The following is an 18,714-nucleotide window of genomic DNA, read 5'->3' as shown; positions in this document are numbered from 1 at the left end:
GTTTTATTTTACTATTACAAGAAAAATACAGTGTGAAACTAAGCACTCATGTGGTTGTCTTTTTTTTTTAGGATGGGTTCCCACACAATTCATCAATTTATCTTTCCTAATTTTATATTCTACCCCTCCCTTGTGCTACCAGCCTTATTAATCTTTCTTTCATTTATTCGCTATGTCAGTTCTGAGGAAAATGTAAGGTGCTGCTTAATAAATTCTACCTGTATTGGAGGCAAATGCTGTTGCCTTGTCTGTCTGTTTCCTCTCTGGGTCACCAGAGTCCAGTTCTTAAGTCTGGGTTTACTCTAACTCATTCTTATCTTCCTTGAGCATATTTTTCTCATGAGTATTTTTTATTAAAAACAATCATATTTTATATATCAAATCCCCTGTTCCTAAAGCATTTTATTCTAGAAAATTTTTTCTTTATTATCTACTATTGTATAATCCAGGTTCCCTCAATTTCAAGCTACCTCTAGTAGGAATGATCAACAAAAAACAAAAATGTTTCCTTTATCTTTGCACTAAGCAACAATGAGTAGTATTTCTGTGTCATTATTACACATTTTCTTCAACACAGTTTTGAAAAACTGGTTTAATTTGTCAGGTAACAGAAATGGGTAAGTGTGGCTAGACAGTCAATTAATAATGTACAAACAAAACTCAAATAGACCGGGTGTTGGTGGCACAAGCCTTTAATAATCCCTTTAATCTCGGAGGCAGAGGCAAGTGGATCTCTGTGAGTTCAAGGCCAGCCTGGTCTACAGAGCAAGTTCCAGGACGGGCTCCAAAACAATACAGAGAAACCCTGTGTCAAAAAAAAAACAAAAAACAAAAAACACAAATGGAATCTCACTGTCAATCTGCGTGATAAAGAAAATGCCAAGAAATTTCAAAATGGAAAGAAAATTGGATCAATGGTCAGATACCACCTCTTTACAAATCTAAAATATAACACACAATTATGTTTCCTTTTTAAATCATGATTTTTCTTTCACTAATTGTTAATATTATACCATCTCCAATAATGCCGTTTCAGTGATTTAGTTGTCATTTGCAAGCTCAAACTGCTTGGTATGCCTACTATGCACTGTGCTCTAGCACTGGAAGTACAGCACTACCTAAACATTCACAAACCACTTCCTTCCTGAAACCTCCATGTTTCCCTGTATCCATGTGCCAGTGGACAGACACATTATCCACCCAATACATTTCTTGTCTTTATATACTGAACATGCACTGAGCCAAAAAAAAGGTAAGGACTATCTAGGTACTTGCCCCAGCTGCAGCTACTATGCTAAGACAAAGCTCTCAGTCATTGAGCTGAACATAAAACGGAAGTAGATGGTGTTTGTTCCCTCTATTGCCTGACGCTTCGATTCTTGGTTAACAGACATTGACTAAAAACAAACTGAGAAATTATTCTCTGTTACAAAGGTCTTACTTTCTCAAAAGCTACAAGATAACGCCCTTTCTTCAAATCTCAGTAGTAGTTTTCCTTTTCAAGCTATGTGTATAAGTATTTTCTTCTTTGGATTTTGCATGCCACATTAATACTAATACAAAGAAATGACAAGGTCAAATACGATTTACTGACAATAAAGCTGATTTGTAATCTATAGCAAGCTGTAGAATTATACTGTCATTGTTGTACTGCCATTAAAAAAAATACAAAAGCATCCTTTGACATATCCTGTAGCCACAGCTAACAATACTCAACTGGCCTGAAGCAACACTCCTCTGAACGCAGCCTGGATGATTTTCCATCTAACACTTAATCTTTCCATACATATAAAAATGGAAAAAGAAGTTACTTTGAAAGGGAATGCTTGAACAAGGATTGTCAAATACTAAGTTTTGGGTTTTCTTAGGGGGATACTACAATAAGCTTCTTGTGATTCTTAATAAAGTCCATAATAAGGCAATAAACCAATGGCTTAAGGACAGCAGAACTTGACTTCACAGGGTTTTAGGCATCATTTTTCTTTTTCCTGTTATGATGAATACTACTGTACATGTACTATTCTAAATCATTTGTGTAATGTTTGACTCTCCCATCACTCTTCCAAACTCTGCCTTTCTTAGCCCAGTATTTTCCCTGGTGAGTGTATACCGCCTAATATGTGTGCATCTACTTATATTCATTTAATGCCACTCCATCCAGTACAACATAACCTGAATAAAGGGCCTTTACCTTTGGTTTATTCATTGGTATGTTCTCACACAACAAGGAGAGATTTCTTAATACGAAACAAGCATTTCATTGAATGAATGAATGTTTTACTTCAATCTTTTTATCAGGGGAGAAGAGAGAGCCTTACCACATCAATTCTTACACCTGCCCTATAGATATATATTGAAAGAACAAAAGAGGACACTGTGGAACAGGAAATTTATCAAGACTCAACAGCTTGCTCTACTAGTCTCAGAAATAAAGAATTTGAGAAGGCAAGAGGCAAGGCAAGAGCACAATTTGGAAAAGTCCTAAGAGATGTACCAGTAGGCTTTTTCCATCCCTGTGGTTCCATGAAGGCAGAGGAGGAGGAGAGGGAGCATGTGGACCCACCTCTCTTCTCATGGTGGAACTCCTCCAGAAGCTGCTCCTGCCTCTCTATGTGCTCAAACAGACACAGGAGCTCAGATTCCTTGTGCTCCGTCAGCTCCCTGAGCTCCTGTCTGCAGAGCACCAGCTGCTGCCGCACGCTCTTCTCTCTGGTTTCTCTCTCTTTCAGTTCCTCACAGAGCCACTGAAGCTTGGTCTAAAAATAAAAAAAGACATTGATAGCTACTTATTCAAAAGCAAAACCAAAGTCCACAAGACAACAGCCTATCGAGGAGTCTAACAAAGTAACATCGCAATAATCCCAACAAATAAAGACAAATTAGAGCACAATTTGAACCTTTAATTTGCTTAAAGGTTTATAACACTTAAATGTTATTTCAGGAATTAAGCTATGAAAGTCAAATATTTTTATAAAATACCCAATGCAATTTGTTATCTTTAGAAAGACAACATTACCATAGCACTTGGCCAACCATGACATGGGAGGTTGTTAGTTCCTTACCTTGTTACATAAGCCAACTTAGAAAAGCCATTTAAAAGTTTAAAAAACACCTCAGAATAGAACTCCTTGAATTTAGAGATGGGAGAATGTGAATGAATAAATATAGTCATCATTACAAGAGTTAGAAATGTACAGTGCCATATATCCTACAAATCTCAGAGATTTAAAGATTACAGGCTGGAAGATTAACACCAATAGCTGCACATAATCAAGTTAGCCCATGAAAATCTTTTGCAAAGACTCCAATATCCAGATATTTCAGGCAAAATGTGAAAGAAATATATATTTTTCTACCTTCAATACAAAAAAACTCTGTAAGTGTTGATAATTTCCAAGATACGCCAGCCAAGCCCAGTTGACTTTCAACACAGCCTTTACTATAGGCAGAAGTGAGCCATGGGAAGTGTCTGATGGTAAGGTAAAACCTTCCCTCAGTGACGGAAGAGACTACTACTAGTGTGTATGTGCAGACATTGAAACTCTGAAAGTCTGTTGGTGAAAGAGTATGTGATCCACATCTCTGCCTTGGAAAACTATCACAGTTGCAGAAAGGAGTGAGCAGAGTTATCATATAACCCAGGCATTCTACCAAGTATAATAGATAAACGAAATCCAGGATAAAGTCACAGAGGTATAGTCAAAGCAGCACATTTACAACAGTCCTGAGAAACCAAGAAGCCTATCAAGTAACAAATGGGTAAATAAAATGAGACCTATCAAAGCAATCCAATATGAAATGTCAGCATAAGCAAGTCAAATACAGCATGACACAAAATGGGTACACCTTGAAAACAACTTTCTTCTACATGAAGAAAGGCAATCACAAAAGAACATGCTTGTATGATTCCATTTATTTTTCATCCAGAATAGACAAATCAATAGAAACATGGTAGTTAGTGGTTGAGCAGTGCTGGGAGCCAGTGAAAGGTAGGCTGGGAAGTAACAGTGAAAAGTTCTGATTTTCTTTCCAGGTTAAAAGGTGTTCTATACCTGGGGTTTTGCTGTAAAACTCTATAAACATACTAAATGGATGGGGCATACATCAACTGAACGTGTGTGTGTGTGTGTGTGTGTGTGTGTGTGTGTGTGTGTGTGTGTGCATGCGTGCATGTGCACACACATGAATGCAAGCATGAGCATGTAGGAGGAAGGGTACCACATACACAATTATGATGTGTATATGGAGGTTAGAAGCCAATGTCAGCTGTCTTCCTCTTCTGCACTCTTACATTTTGAAGAAGTTTCCTTAATGAACCAAGAGCTCACTGATTAAGACAGATTAGCTGGCCAAAAAACTTAGAGGAACCTTCTGTTTCTACCTGGCTCATGCTAGAATCACAGGTGTATACCACCAGGCCCAGCTCTTACATGGATGTTTGGGATCCAAACTCACATTTGACAGTAAGCTCTTTAATGACTGAGCAATCTATTACAACAACAAAATCAAAAGGCATAGAAAGTTACAAGGGTAGAAAAATAAGTCTGAAATTAATCCTCCCTGAATAAGGAAGACCAGGCTCCAAGTAGATACCATACATTCTTTGGGTCTGCCTTGTCTGGCCATCAGTGAATAAATATAGATGTCCCTCAACTTCAACTGGGCTGTGGAATCAAACTATGACTAAAGAAATTAATAAAGCATGCCTTACTTTCTAACATTCCATTTAAAATATTCACGCAAATACAAAAACATGAAAAGTTTAACAAAACAGCAGACAAGGAAACATGGTCAACTCCTTGCTAGATAAAAGTCCTTCTGTAGCACTGAGGAAGGACACAGGGTTGGGCTAACATCACTATCCTCATTTGTCAGAAAAGGCATTTCTGGTTACAAAAAAATAGTAATAATAATCTCTATTCATAGAGGAACAGGAGGCTGGAAATTAGAGAGTTGTAATAATACAGATGCAAACATATGGAGAGTACTGGATGACCCAAAAATCTGCATATTTCAGATCTGACAGTTCCTCCAAACTGACAGTCAGGTAGAAAGAAGAATCAATACTGGTGGCTAAGGCTCTAACTTACTCAAGTGTGAAACAAGACACCATAAGCAACAACGCCTTGGGAATGAGAAGTCAGCGTCAGTGTCAGACAGGAAAGTGAAGGTGCTGAGACAATGAGTCACAGATGCAAAGACGGCCGGGTGCATGTAAGGGTAGTGCACTCAGGAGAACTGGAGGAGGATAGAGAAGACGGCTCCGCAATGGAGGCAGCAAAGTTCTCAAAACTGATAAGACTATGCAGTGAGACTGAGACAACAAACAGTTCAAGATGTGATGAACAAACAACTCGAAATGAAGCAGGAAAGTCATCATTCAAAGATGGGAGGCAGAGCCAAAGAAGACGTAGTACTGGAGCCCAAAAAGCAAAATACAAGATGGATGTTCTTAATGTCACGGACTGTTGAGAAGAAAGAGTAAGAACACTATGTCATTTCAAAAGAAGAATCCCTGATTGAACTGTAACTGTAGCTCACTCCAAGGAGCCAAATAGGGCTGGAAAAAAAAACGAGTGTCTCACTATGGTGGTGATTGTTTCCACTAACACAAGGTAGGAAGAAAGGGAGATGATGACTCGACCTTTATTCTACTCATTTCTGCAGTGTTGGAATATTTGAAGTGAGAATGCATTTAAAGTACTATGTAATAATAGTTATTCTATATAATTACCAATTCTAGATGCACATTAGTTAGAAATGACTCAAATGCCAAGTCACTAATTAACCAATGGCTAGACTATAAGAATGCCTTCATTGTACCCTCACTGCAGTGTTCTTTATTAAAACCATGATATGAATCTACACTTTTGTTTAACACCACAAAATCTTGCTACTACCTCAAGCCAAGCATTTGAAAAGCTTCTCTGAGCATCAAACTGTTACTGGCATGATGCAGTGAGACAAAAGATTAGATGGATCTAGTTTCTGGAAAAGGTCTGGTCTAGTTTCAGGCCTGGGCAGCTGAGTCATTCTGCTGTCTATTTTGTCAGCTTAAGCACACACATTTTTGTCCTTGTAAGGGATGTAGATCTTCAAGGATTCTGCCAAGAATGTTGTCTCTCTTTACCTAAACCCTTCTCTAGAAAGGGCCAATGTCAACACATTGGCATTTGTATGATGTCATACAAACTGATGGGTCTCACAAATGCAATTAAGTGAAAGTGAGATGATTAAGTCCTAAAATGATACTTCTCATGCATATGTCTATGTACCTACATATATATTTTAATGGAGTTTTAGCACAGTGGTGATAAAGCACCACACAAAAGCCATACAAAGCCTCCAGTATCAATCAAGGAAACCTTCCCTCAAGTTGTTGGCAGGCGGAATACGATAATCTTCCAAAACAACATGGGATATTACCATCACCTTTGCTGTCTTCTTGAACTTCAAGAGCCTATGCTGAAAATACGATACACTTTGAACATAGGACTTAGAGGAATCCATCTAGAACTAACCTAGACAACTCTTCTCTGAGAACAGGTTCTCATTGTATTGGAAGGTGCTACGCAATCTGTCAAAGGAAAAAAGAGTAATTGGTTGTCCTACCCAGTTAAAAAACTTAGGAACCACAATGACTGGACTGGCAAGATAGCCTCAATGATACAAAACTGGCACTTTTTATTTTGGGAGTGGAAAAGCAACAGCTGTCTCATTGTACTGAGGAATTGCTCAATAGGAGGAAATTTGTGCGTGGTACCAGAAACCCCGTCAACTATTCATGGATTGAAAAGTCAAACACCTGAAGGAACACCTACTTCTACCATTATTCTAAACCAGTGTAACTTTTAACACTATTCCAAATACTAGCCTTAATAACGATAGATAATTGTATCTCTCATCCCTCATCCAAGAAGCTCTTTGTGCAAATTATGGAGATTATTACGAGAGATCCATCACTGGTCAAACGGAATAGAATACAGGACTGTGGGTTATCCGACCTCAACTGTTTTATCTGCAATGTAACCCTACAGAGGCCAGGACACCAGTTGCCAGATGCCCCTTAGGCATGAAAGGGCAAATACATCCAACAAATCTCAACAATAGGGCTGCCTGAACAAGAGCAGCATACTGAAAACTCTAATTGAGATGCCAATGTGAACAGCAGAAACCCTGCATGGTCCCATGCCTAGATGAAGAGCTGTAAGTAGTCAATGGCTGCTAAGAGAAGAGTAGTGTCCTCCAGGGATGAGCTCCCATGAATCTCAAGTGGTTAACCCTAGGCACAGGTATATATGAGCAACATTAAATGGATTCAGGAGGCTATATATACAGTGATGCATGTGCATACACACATGTAATGATAACAGTCAAAAGAGAGACCATGAATGGTGTAGGGAACAGGAGGAGTTTGAGAGGAAAGGGAGGGCTGGGAGTGATACAGAGAGAGTGCTCATATACAAAGCTCTCAAAAGAAAAGACACTATATCTTATATCTTAGCAACAAAAAGTCCCATTTCATACGTGAAAAGTTTTATTTGTCTTTTAGAATTAACAATCCTAGCAGATATTACTCACCATCCAAAAGTATGCACACTTAACCCCTGAACACTACCAATCACTACAGCTGAGATGGGCTAAGGTTTAGGATAGACTGGGTAACTAAACCTTTATACAGTGGTAGCTGCTGTGGTATGGCACTTTGAAGCTACAGACTCTCATGTTTTTCTACCAGATGACACTTACAAAAATCACTGTGTAGAATTATGGATTAACCAATGTGCTTAGAAACTGGGGAAGTGGTACAAAAGGCTAACTCTCATGGTTAAAGCTCAAAATTAAATTTTCTGGAAACTGGACTGTTTAAATTCTTTAATTACTGCCAATGGAAATACGGTAAACATTAGTTCTCCAAGGATTAGCCTAAAATCTGGCATTATTCAACATTACAGAAAATTTTTAATGTCATAATATTAAATTGATTTATTAGTATGATGGTGCAGCTATAGTATTTTTTAACAGAGAATAAAATGAAATAACTTTGTAAGCAGAAAAAATTCATATGCACAGGATGACATTGAAAAGAGCCAGACATGAAGGAGATGCATTAAAAAATAACAAATGGATACAGACTGAAAAAGTGTATGGGGGCCACAGTGGGCCACAAGCCATACAAGAGGCCTGTGAAAGACTACAAACAGGACTGAGCTTATCAGCTTCCCATCAAAACGAAGACCGCCTACTCTGAGAACAAATCACAGTGACACAATGCAGGACGTAATGCATTTATATCAGATGTGACCACATCAAATAGCAACAGGAACAAGGTAGGAAACACGAATAAAGTAAGAGGAGAGAAAATACCATGGATCTTAAAATACACTATTCATTCAGACCGTTGTTTCATTGTTTTAGCATTTTGAACTACATATGGATATCTGAAATACAACACGCCTTTCTAAAATCAATTCTAAAAAGTAACAGTGTAAGTGTAACAAAATGCAAGGAACATTTCCCTCGCTAAACATCAGTTTTAACATAATCAGGTCCAACATTCTTCTCGGTGACCACGGCTTCCTAACTCAGGAGGACAGACCCTGTCCTACCACATCATCCATCATCCTAAAGAGAAAACAAACTCCACACTGCAATCATGCTTTCCCCACATCATTTTCAGTGCTCACTCACTACCACTGCAATATCTTAAAACACATTTGAATTAAAAAAAGAAGAAAAAGAAAAGATTCCTGAAACCACCACTCACCAGCCTCTGTTTAACCTGTTTTTTCCTCAGTGATAGAATTGCAAATACAGAAACTCAATCCAAGCTTCCATTTCCTGGGTCCATTCAGTTCAATCCTGTCTCCGTGTCTAACATCTGTTCACTTGACTATACAGTCACTGGCATTACTGAATTGTGATAACAGAGAAGCAACACATCTGTCTTGTCCTGCTGAACTATGGTAACATCTAACAACAACAAAAATCATACCTGCAACCAACCACCAAACAGGCTTCAGTTATAGATTAAATTCCATTCTCTCAAAAGCTATACACTAAAGTAAAAGCCTAGACACATATTTACAGAGACTTCAGGGAGGTGAAGAGAATCATTTTGTAAGGGTAGGACCTTAACCTTGAGACCTAGGGTCTCTATAAGAAGAAAAGAGACCAAAACTCTTTCCCACAGGATGTACACAGAAGCCACAGGAAGACACAGACAGAAGCCAGGAAGACAGCCAAAGTGCTACCTTTGTTGTGGACTCACCTATCCAACTATGAGAAAATACATGTCAACGGTTTACAGAACCAGATTGTGGGACATTGCTAGGAAAAGAAAAAGAGATGGCTATGTGACCAATGGCTTTAATCGAGTCCTGCAAAGGCTGCATCCTTCTGTCAAACAAAATTAAGATTCAATTATACTTGGAGGTTTCATACTAAGTGAATATGAACATAGACTATATTAATAATACAAAATAAAATTAAAATTTATGGAAATTTAATCAACCAATAATCAATTATGAGAAATCCTGTTTGTTAGATAAATACCCAGCATCTTCATTAAGTATCTTGAAAAAACTGCTTGGAACCCAGGACTTTAACCATTGCAAATTATAATTAGCTGGCAAGGCTATTAATCATACAGCAAAAACCTTTCTATTAGCCACTCACAGGAGCATTTTACAGATTGCATAATAGACTCATTTATTTAACAACATCAACAAGCAGTGCTAAATAAACCAATATAGGGAATTTGGAAATAAGGCAGTTTTTATCTCTGTAGCTCCAGCTCATAATTAGGTGGGAATATTCATAAACAGCTAATAAAACTATCAAAAGGATCTTTCTATTCTATGAGAGCCCTCTACTGAGACTTACCATACTACAGCAAAGTCACTAAGTAACGACTCAAAACTCAAAACCAGAGAAAACAGAAAGTTCACATAAAAGATGATAGCTCATGTAGTCAGCAACAACACTAGGACCCATAATTTTGCTGCCTTAACTACTATGCTTCCCTCATCAAAACTCTAAAAATAATTTTGAGGAAAAAAATGCTTATATAAGAACCAGGAGGAAAAAAAACAGCAACTTTTCTTAGAATATGAACCAGACCATGTAATTCAAATATGAGTCAACTTAAAGGTACATTCTGATACTTATGTGGCACTGGGGATCAAACCTTGGGCCTAACACAAGCAAGGCAAGTGCTTTCCCACTAAGCTAATGCCCAGCCATCTTTACTTTGATTTTGAGACACCGTCTCACTAAGTCCACCCTTGAACTCCATAATAACCGTGTGTTTAAAGATTGAAATTAGTTTGCCCTAAAATGTGCATTTTCTATGTACATACCCTAATATTTCCAACTAATGAAACAAACATTGCGTATGATATTTTCATTTTTGTTAAGAGGACAGAATATCAAATGATAATTCATATCCTTAACAAGAACATACAATATCAAATGTTTTTGGCACACATTGTTTTAGAGGCAATATCCAAAAATGTTAAGTTTTATTTGAAAGTGAACTACAAAACTAACACAGGAAAACAAAGCATTCAGTAAATGCTTCTCAGTAACTCAGGAGCTTCTGTTCCCAGGTAAAACTCAAACCCACAGAAGCCTCAATTCTCTGATCTGGAACAGGAGCAGTTACACAATAATTTCTCACACCATTTGAGCTGCACCATGGTAAACAAGGGGCTTTCCAATGCCTAGCATAGGTAATATTTTAACACAAGAAATGTGGCTCTAGGAAAGATCCCAAAACATGAAAAGTCTCCAGTAATGCAGAAGTGTATTTCCTGTCTAACAATCTTGAAGTTCATGGCTCGGAAGTAATCAAAGAAATACTTGGGTCTAAAACCATGTAAGGAAGGCTGGGAACGGTGACCCACACCTGTAACCCCAACAAGGAAGGACGTTTACTGACATTCCATGTGTTCACTACTCATCCTTCAGGAATTCTGAAGCAGGAGTGCATTAAGTGCAAAAAGGTAAAAACTCCAGTGTAATGATTCTTTGAGATAAGGAAGAACCATTGGGCATCTAGTGAGGTACACTGTAATGAGTGTGAAAAGTGTAGCAAGGGAACCAGACACAGGATGTCTTTCGTCTTGCTCGCAAACTAGAAGAGTGAATGGTAATTCAGTGCAAAGGACAACAGCCACGAAGAAAGGATGCAACATTCTGCACTGAGTCATTGTTTCACAGGCTAAAGGATAATTACACTGGACTCTGAAAACATGTAAACCACATGGCAATCAGGACTCTGCCTTGTGCATAGGTTTCCTTTACTCACTCACTAGAGCGCTTGAATGAAAACGGCCACCAATAAGTTCATGGGGAATGGCACTGTTAGGAGCTGGGACCTTGTTGAAGTAGGTGTGGCCTGGATGAAGGAAATGTGTCACTGGGGGCAAGTTTTGAAGTTTAAGGTACTCAAGCCAGGCCCAGTGAGGCACTCTTCCTGCTGCCTGCTAATCTGAATGTAGAACCCCCAGCTCCCTTTGCAGCACCATGTCTGGCTGTATGCCAAACAGGCTTCCCACCATGATGATAATGTACCTCTGACCTGTAAGCCAGCCCCAATTGGATGCTTTCCTTTATAAGACTTGCCGTGGTCATGATCAGAAGTAGAAACCTTAGCTAAGACACTGTCCTAAGAAAGGAATTTAGATCTGAAATGGACAGTGATTCAAATATTATGTGGTCCCATCCTGTAGTACCTGCCTGCTCCAGATTTCTGAAAATGGCATAAGATGCCTTTCCCCACAACCTGTTCCCCACCTCAGCCGGGAGCTTCCTCTCTACCATTTTCTGCTTTGCCCGTTCAGATTCTACTCTGGTCAAACTACTTGGAGTTTATTTTAACTTATGTTGTCTCTGCATGAGTGTGCTTCCACATGTCACCTTCAGGATCCATGAGAGACATCAAGCTTCCATGGCATCCTCTGCATACGCCTATCAAAGCTCTTCATATAATATTTTACATTATTTAGATATTTATATATCAAAGTTAATGCATGATCATCTTTCTCTTCTAACAAAACAGGTTCCTCTAGAGCTTATTAATTTTTATGGCACATAATGTAACATAGCATCTGGGACATAATATTATTCTCTGTTAAGCAAAGGAAACCTCTATATGGTCTACTAGAATTTACAACAAAATCTCATCCTTAATCTATGGGAACTACTTGTCTGGCATTCCTTAATAGCTATCTCAACTCTCCTCCTTCCTATAACATCTTATCCTGATGCTCCATTGGCTATTTTATCTGGACCAACTCAGTTGAACTTCATGTTTATGTCACACCAACACTGCCCGCAAAGCGACAGTGATAGAAATCCCACCCAGCTTGCTAGCTCTTCTACAGTTAACACTAACAAAAGAAATTCATTTAGTAGATTTATGAAAACAATTACCAAATGTCCCCTGAGGTCCTTCCAATACTGCAAGGTGTCAGCATGGACTAGCTGAATAGCAGCTCTACTTTCCATACACTTTTTGTCCCCTGATTTCAGATCTTATCTGCAATACTTATAGAGCTGTCTAGTCATAGTTCATGGACATGAGAGGATTGTACCCCATCAATAACCTCAGCTGTCTTTCTAGTAAATAGATTCAATCCCTCCCTAGTCAGTTGCTCAGCATGGTATTTTTTTATCACAGCCTTTTACACTGTAGATGGGACAGTTGTCTCATGCAGTATTAAAGCTGCTCTGATCAGAAGTTCAATCCCATTAAATGATAAGGGAAAACTGCTCACCAGCCCCAAATTAAAGAGCTATGATTAAGAGTCATCTCTGCCTCTCATAATTTAACTGAACCACAGCAGTGAAAGCTTTCTGTTGAGAAATGATAAAGATTTTAACTTGAAAGAAAATTCTAAGTACATTGCTCTTGTTGTCAGAACTGCAGAGCTAGGGAAAAGAAAAAGAGAAACATCAAATGAATGCACAGCCAAAGTTCCCAACCCAGGAATGCTGAAATACCAAAACACACATTCTATATTTCCAATGCAAGAGGCAAAAATGATGTAATTTTGCATGTATTTCATAACAAAAAAATGGTTGAAATGCACAAAACTGATATTTTTAAAGGAGAGGAGAGAATTTTATACAATAAGGTGAAGTCTGTTCATTCACACGATTTTATTTTCTTCCTCTCCTGCCTAAAGCATGCTTGACCTTCACAGGTTATAGCATCACGGTCATGGCATCACGGTCATAGCATCCCACCAGTAGCACCCCCAGCAACCTCAGCAGTGGTTATTCAAATAGTCTCACCTTCTTGCCACTGTTTTACCCATAATTAGCCAATAACCTTCCAAAAGATTGGTTTTTACTTGATGTGCTTAGGTGTCTTATCTATGTGTATGGCTGTTTTGCCTATCTGTTTTGCCTGTGCACCACTCGTGTCCCTAGCGCCTCCAGAGTCCAGAAAGAGTTTAGACACCTGCAACTGGAGTTGCAAATGGTTGTGAGTTGCCATGTGGGTGCTGGGAACCAAACTCAGGTCCTCTGGAAGAACAGTCAATGTTGTCTGCTCACCCATCTCTGCAGCCTTCACACGATTTCTATAAGACCAAATTTAAATGCTATCCTTCCCGTAGCTTATTATGACACTCTTGCAACATTCTATCCCACCATCTTGCCAGCACAGACATTTTCCGATGTTCCTTTGTCAATGTCTTCAAATAGCTATAATGTCATAATACACTTCAAAGAATATTTTGGAATCTTTCTACGTCTCAATGTTAGATCAGAGACTACATGAGAGCCATGATGACTGACACAAAGAATTATAGAATGCATGAATGTTGTTGAATAAGCAAATACTCTGAATGACTGTACATACAGTGGTAAGACATTAATTGTGAGTCACATGATAGGTAATATTCATTCTTTACAAGGATGTGAACAAGTTACTTCCCTCCTATGAGACTTGCCTTTTCCCACGTTTTAAAGTAAGCATAATGGGAATGTGGAGTGCAGTCCAGTGGCCCATACAGTGCATAAGGCTCTGGATTCAAGCACCACAATCAATCAGATAATTAGCAAACACCAATCAATCAGCAAACAAACTAAAGACTCTTGATACAGTAAAAGACCGGAAGTGTAATTAGCCCAGTTTATACTACAAGTGTTATTATTATAAAGTTTAAATAAAATAAAAAATATTTAGATATGTTTGTTTTAAAGTTGAAAAAATATTCTACAAAAAACTGCAAGGACTTAGGAGTAGTAATATCCTATATATATATATATATATATATATATATATATTAATCAGTAAATTTGGAAATTGATCTATCATATAAAAGTAGTTGTTGTATATCCCTTAGTGAAAAGTGATGGAAGGACTGTAAGAGGAATTGGAGGCTATGAAATTTGCATGGAATAAAAAGGCATGCCATAGTGTAGAGTTTTAAATAAAACAGCAAATTATCAATTTTTAACTTCTGTTCATTTACAACTGTTTTGTCAGTGATGACAAAGAAAAGTTATCTTTAGGACATAAAGTGGGACCTTCTCATCTTGTAAGCAACAACATAGGCAGTGAAGGGATTTGCTTGAGGCAAGCAGAGTCAGCAGGCTATAAACTTACACAAAAGAATCAAGACACATTTAATAAATATACAAAACAAACATGAGTTCTAGCCAGGCTGGCCTTTAGACACTTCCAGAGACATTCCCATCTAAATAAAAACCAGAAGAATTTGTCTCTGTTAGAATCTGGTTCATAATTAAAATTCAAAATTCTTGTCATCCTTTATTTTCAAATTCCTCACCTATACAATACATTTAAGGTAAATACTAAATAAGAAAAAAAAAGAAACTTAGATGCTTCTTACAGGAACTACAGAAACTCTTCTCTGGCAACCAAGTGTTACAGTCTTATATACTTAATCATGCAACAAAAATATATGGTTAAGCCGGGCGTGGTGATGCACATCTATAGTAGCCGCACTCAAGGGATAGAGGTGGATAGATCTTTGAGGATTCAAGGCTGACCTGCTCTATAAAGCTAATCACATGATGGCAGGGCTACAGAGTGAGATCCTGCCCCAAAAGAAAAATCAAGCAAATGGATGGATGGTGGATGGATGATGGATGGATGGTGGATGGATGATGGATGGATGATGGATGGATGACAAGTAGACAGACAGATAGATATAGAAAAGATATATATGGCTATACTAAATATAGTTTATTAAAGATCATAAGGATTGCATGATGACATACCTTGCTTTCAGCTAACCAGCGATGAGGGTCATAATGTATTTCAGGACCAGAGGTAAATACCTACAAAAAGAAGAAAGAATGTTAGAAATAGTTTTTTGTCTGCTATGAATTTACATAGACAAAATTATTGACCATAGCATCCAAATATATAATCCTCAAATGTAAGGATTTGAAAAGAGGAAGATTCTGTCAAGGACACAATCAATTTCAAAGCACAGCTATTTAGTGCCTATTATGGGTTAATTTTCTTGATGAAAATATGTCAGCCCAGATATAGACACATTAGATGAAGTAGCTGTCAAACTACCACCACTAGCCTGTGGAGTTGAGCCCAGGAGGCTTCACCTGGAGAGAAACCTTGACTAAACCCCGGTTGCTTCATCTTTGACCCCCTCTCAGTGCTGCTCCATGTCATGTACTCCACAAAGGCTTAAATGTGCCTACACAGAGACTTAATTCTGTCTTTTTATCCATCTGTGTACCTTGGGGTCCATTTTGATTTATCAAAGACTGTGAAGAACATACAGCTCATCAAAATGAATTTATGCAAACATTGCTTTATATTTCAAAAGACACAAAATTTTGTATTAAACGGTTGCCTGTATTAGCTGCTCTGATTTCCATTTTACCAACTCATTTATAAAATTGCTCAACATCTGGTTTTGCCTTATTACAGAGATAAAGCTACACTAAAAGATGTTACGTCTTTATAATTGTAAACACAAATTACATTATTCCCAGTTCTTTAAACTCCATGCTACATAGGATATTTTCGCAGAACTTATCGAAGTTTTATCTAAAAATATCCTCTCTTTTCTAAAGAGGTGTCTATTTCTAGTCTCAAATGCTTCCATATCTCCTGAAGTATGTGCATATTACTTCTCTCTCTGAATAACAGTAGTTAACTAACTCACTTAAGTGCATACTTAATACATATTAACTGTCCACCATATTCCATATATAAAAGTGTAGCAATATATTATTTATGATTTATTAAAGTTTGCCTGATGATTTAGACAGCAAAGTCAGTCACAAGCAATATAAGCCAGGCACACACCTTAAATCCCAGCAGTCAGAAGCTAGGAGGTGGTGGTATACATCTTTCATCCTAGGACTTAGGATTAAGAGGTAGATGGATGTCTGTGAGTCCAAGGCCACTCAGGGATACATGAGATTGATTTAGTCTAAAAGAGATTTATAGCTCGCACCTTTAATCTCAGCACTAGTGGGGTATAGAAGACAGGACAAGGCTTGGTGAGAGCTTGTGGAGACAGGATCAACACTTTCAGTCTGAGGTAGAGGTAAGAAGCTACTGGCCAACTGTTTTGCTTTCCTGAATTTCAACTTGAAGTTTGAACCCCAGTATCAGTCTCTGGGTCATTTGTTTTTCCTGTTACACAAAAGTGTTGAGGTGTTACACCCAACTTTCTCTCAATCACTTTTTTCTTTAAGTCTAATCCAACTATTCTGCTGTTTTTGTTTGCTTTATTTCATTTTGTCTTGTGTTTTAAAACATGGTGTTGCTGCTATGTAGGCCTGACTTCTTTGGAACTGTGGAGACCTATCTAGAGGAGGCTGGCCTCTCTTCTGGGGCTCCAGTTCTAGAAATCGTGGCCTGGACCACTATACCCAGTTCTAACCTAAGGCTTAGGAGCTCCAACTTTTTAATCAGGCTTTCCGTAATTGCCCAAACTCTTTAGTTCTTCTTCCTCTTTCAACAATGTATTATGCTGCTAAATATCTGTGAGCATCCATGTGTCAACAATTGTCCTTTCCTTTTCAATAACTGACTGACTCCATTAAATCTTTACTACCTCAATAAAATCTTCACTTTGAGCAATAATGTTTATTTGTTTTGATATAGGAAATACAAGCAACATTCATGATTCATGGTTTGCTCCACAGATTACAAATGACTTCATGTTTTAAGGAACATTTTTAACTGGTTATAAGTGGCAGAACTACAGGCTATTGGGGCCATGGGAACAAGAAACTACACAAGACAAACAGTATAAGTCAAATACACGAGTGTTTCTACACTGCCGGCCACACAAAGCACACTCAATATACAACGATCACCCAAAGTAAACTTCAAGGAACCATGATAAGAGCACCATGCACACCTGTGCTGTGAAAAAGAAAAGACAAAAAGAGAACATGTATGTATATCTAAAAAAATCAGAACACAGAATTACCTTCAGAGTATGTTGAAAGGATAATTTGTTCCTTATAAAGCAGAAGTTGTCAACCTTCCTAATGCTGTGACCCTTTAATATAGTTCCTCATGTTGTGGTGATAATCAACCAAAAAAATTATTTTCATTGATACTTCATGAATGTAATTTCACTACTGTAATGAATCATAATGTAAATCTGTGTTTTAGGATGGTCTTAGGTGACCCCTGCTATAGGAATGCTTGACCCCCCCACAAAGGGGACATGACCCACAGGTTGAAAACCATTATTATAAAGAAACACAATATTTAACAATGTTCCAGTCCACAAAACTCAGGTGTTTCCAACAACTGCAAGTTTTGATTTTATGCTCAAATATGACTGGAAACTACCCAAAATGAGCCATGGGCAAAACTTAAGTCCACACAGGTCAAAGACTTCAACATAGGTCCAGCCACACTAAATCTCTTAAAAGAGAAAGTGGGAGGTACCCTTGAACAAATTGACACAAGAGACCACTTCCTGAAGATAACACCAGTGGCATAAACACTGTTATTGACAATTAATAAATGGGACCTCCTGAAACTGAGAAGTTTCTGTAAGGCAAAAGACACAGTCAGCAAGATTAAACAGCAGCCCACAGAATGGGAAAAGATATTCACCAACCCCACATCTGACAGAGGGCTGATTTCCAAAATATACAAAGAGCTCAAGAAGCTAGTCACCAAAACACCAAATAATTCAACTAAAAAGTAGGGTATATAACTAAACAGAGAATTCTCAATAAAGGAATCTAAAAATGACTGAAAGACACTTAAGAAAGTGCTCAGAAAATGTGGTACATTTATACAATGGAGTACTACTCAGCAGAAAAAAACAATGGAATCTTGAAATTCCCAGACTAATGGATGGAACTAGCAGAAACCATCCTAAGTGAGGTAACCCAGTAACAGAAAGACAAACATGGTATGTACTCACTCATATATGGATTCTAGACATAGTGAAAAGGATTACCAGCTTACAATCTACACCTCCAGAGAAGCTAGGAAACACGGAGGACCATAAGAGAGACATACAAGGTCCCCCAGTGAAGTGGAAAGGGACAAGATCCCCTGAACAAATAGGGAGCATGGGGGAGGGGGGAGGGAGGTAGGAGAAAGAGGAGGGGAGAAGAGGAATGGAGAGGAGAACATGAGGGATCAGGAAGATTGAGTCAGGAGATGAATAGAGGAGAATAAGAAAAGAGACACATCAATAGAGGGAGTCAGGATAGGTTTAA

General features: G+C 38.1%; 1 protein-coding gene across 9 annotated transcripts in view; it reads right to left on the bottom strand.

Moving 5' to 3' along the window:
- Positions 1 to 18,714, bottom strand: part of Cep128 (centrosomal protein 128) — a 345,498-nt gene that overhangs the window by 182,317 nt on the left and 144,467 nt on the right. For all 9 annotated transcript variants that reach the window (XM_040742677.1, XM_040742676.1, XM_040742670.1 and 6 more), the window contains 2 exons: positions 15,262 to 15,321; positions 2,564 to 2,756 (listed from right to left, as the gene is read on the bottom strand). In XM_040742677.1, coding sequence (XP_040598611.1) covers positions 2,564 to 2,756; positions 15,262 to 15,321 — 253 coding nt within the window. The remainder of the gene's footprint in view (positions 1 to 2,563; positions 2,757 to 15,261; positions 15,322 to 18,714) is intronic.

The sequence above is a fragment of the Mesocricetus auratus genome, unplaced genomic scaffold (assembly GCF_017639785.1).
Source record: "Mesocricetus auratus isolate SY011 unplaced genomic scaffold, BCM_Maur_2.0 Super-Scaffold_15014, whole genome shotgun sequence".
NCBI classification, from domain to species: domain Eukaryota; kingdom Metazoa; phylum Chordata; class Mammalia; order Rodentia; family Cricetidae; genus Mesocricetus; species Mesocricetus auratus.
This window is presented reverse-complemented; position numbering and strand designations above follow the sequence as displayed.